This window comes from Lucilia cuprina, chromosome 4 (assembly GCF_022045245.1).
Source record: "Lucilia cuprina isolate Lc7/37 chromosome 4, ASM2204524v1, whole genome shotgun sequence".
Classification (NCBI taxonomy): Eukaryota; Metazoa; Arthropoda; class Insecta; order Diptera; family Calliphoridae; genus Lucilia; species Lucilia cuprina.
Window position 1 is genome coordinate 69,926,203 of NC_060952.1, and position 1,462 is coordinate 69,927,664.

Genomic DNA, 1,462 nt, shown 5'->3' on the forward strand with positions numbered 1-1,462 from the left:
AAGTTTTTGTGTCGAAAATGAGACATTTTTAAATTTAATTTCTTTTTCGTTGTTTTTTTTTTCTAAGTGAGTCAAGTAAAGAGTATAGTTTGAATGTACAGATTCCCTGCTTCCATTTGATACCAATTTTAGCATCATACGATACAAATAAATATTTTAATATTCGTTTGAAATTGTAATGCCCTTTAACACAAAGTATAGTTTAGTTAAATTAAACAAAAAGTTATCTATCTTTCAGTTAATTTAACAAGTATCTTTAACAGAAAGTTAAAAAATATCATTAACATTAAGCAAATGTTATTTAACTTTTAGTTAGTGTTATTGTGAATAATATTTGAAAATTAAAAGTCAAACAATTATAAAATTTTATTTTTTTTAATCATTTTAAAAACTATGAGTCAAAATGAATTTAGATGACTTCTAACATGGGATTGTGCTATATTTGTTGAAAATTCTTCTGTATTTGTAGAACATTGATCATCTGTAGTTCCCGAATTTAAACTAACCTCTCCCGAGGGTTCTTCCACTTTATATTTGACAGCTATGTTGTGTAGCACTGCACATGCCACAATTATTGCCATTGATGTATCTATTGATACACGCATACCTAAACTTAATATAGGAAATCGCCTTTTCAATACGCCAAAACATCGTTCGATAGTATTTCGTGTTCGTATTTGTGACTCGTACAATATTTCTGCATGTGTTACGGGATTAGTCAATGGAGCTGACCCTGACCCTGGCCACCTACATACAATATCCATAATTTCTAAATGTGCGTTGCAAATAGCCTAAAAAAATATTTCGATAAATAGATAGGATGCCATAAGATATATTTACCTACTTGTACATTAAAGGAAAAATACCCCTTTCTATTTCGATACAATTCCGCATTATTTCCACCGGGAGACCGAATACGTATGTGAGTACAATCTATACTTACGAAAACTTTTGGAAATTTTGCAATATTGTAAAAAGCATTTGTATTTGATTTAAGTTCTGTTACTTTTGGCATTTTTATAAATTTTGGATACAGTTTTGCCAATGCTTTTGATACCCTTTTCACAGTTCTACTTGCTGTCATAACACTTACTCCACAATAATCAGCGACAGTTATTAGAAAATTTCCTGATGCGTAATATCGAAGAGTCAACAACAACATTTCATTAACACTCAAAGCTCGATTTCTAAAACAACATCAGTGGTCAACATAAATATCTACATACACATGAAAATATACGATAGACTATATCTTGTTGCAAATGATTGTACCTCTCTTGATATCAGTTGGCCAACATAACGAACGGCCTCCTTAGAAAGTCTGTATCTTTTTTTAAACTCATCATCCGATATTAGAATGATTAAAATAGACCTTTAAATAAATGACTGTAACTATTTATATGATGTGACATTATTGTAAATAATTTATTAATAATATTTTTAAATTGTGGCAGTTTAAAAT

At 29.4% G+C, this 1,462-nt stretch overlaps 1 protein-coding gene across 1 annotated transcript; it reads right to left on the reverse strand.

The window, feature by feature from the left end:
- Positions 1-398: 398 nt before the first annotated feature.
- On the reverse strand, positions 399-1,256 carry LOC124419268 (putative nuclease HARBI1). Its single transcript, XM_046947900.1, has 2 exons — positions 845-1,256; positions 399-791 (listed from the first exon to the last, which is right to left on the reverse strand). The coding sequence occupies exons 1-2, from the start codon at positions 1,160-1,162 to the stop codon at positions 399-401; spliced, it is 711 nt and encodes a 236-aa protein (XP_046803856.1). The 5' UTR covers positions 1,163-1,256.
- Positions 1,257-1,462: the final 206 nt, after the last annotated feature.

Bases quoted from the DNA above. Each gene is read 5' to 3' on its own strand.
- LOC124419268 (XM_046947900.1), bottom strand. From the start codon at position 1,162: ATGTTGTTGTTGACTCTTCGATATTACGCATCAGGAAATTTTCTAATA. The intron at 792-844 runs GTAGGTAAATAT...ATATTTTTTTAG, and splicing joins ATTTTTCCTTTAATGTACAA to GCTATTTGCAACGCACATTT.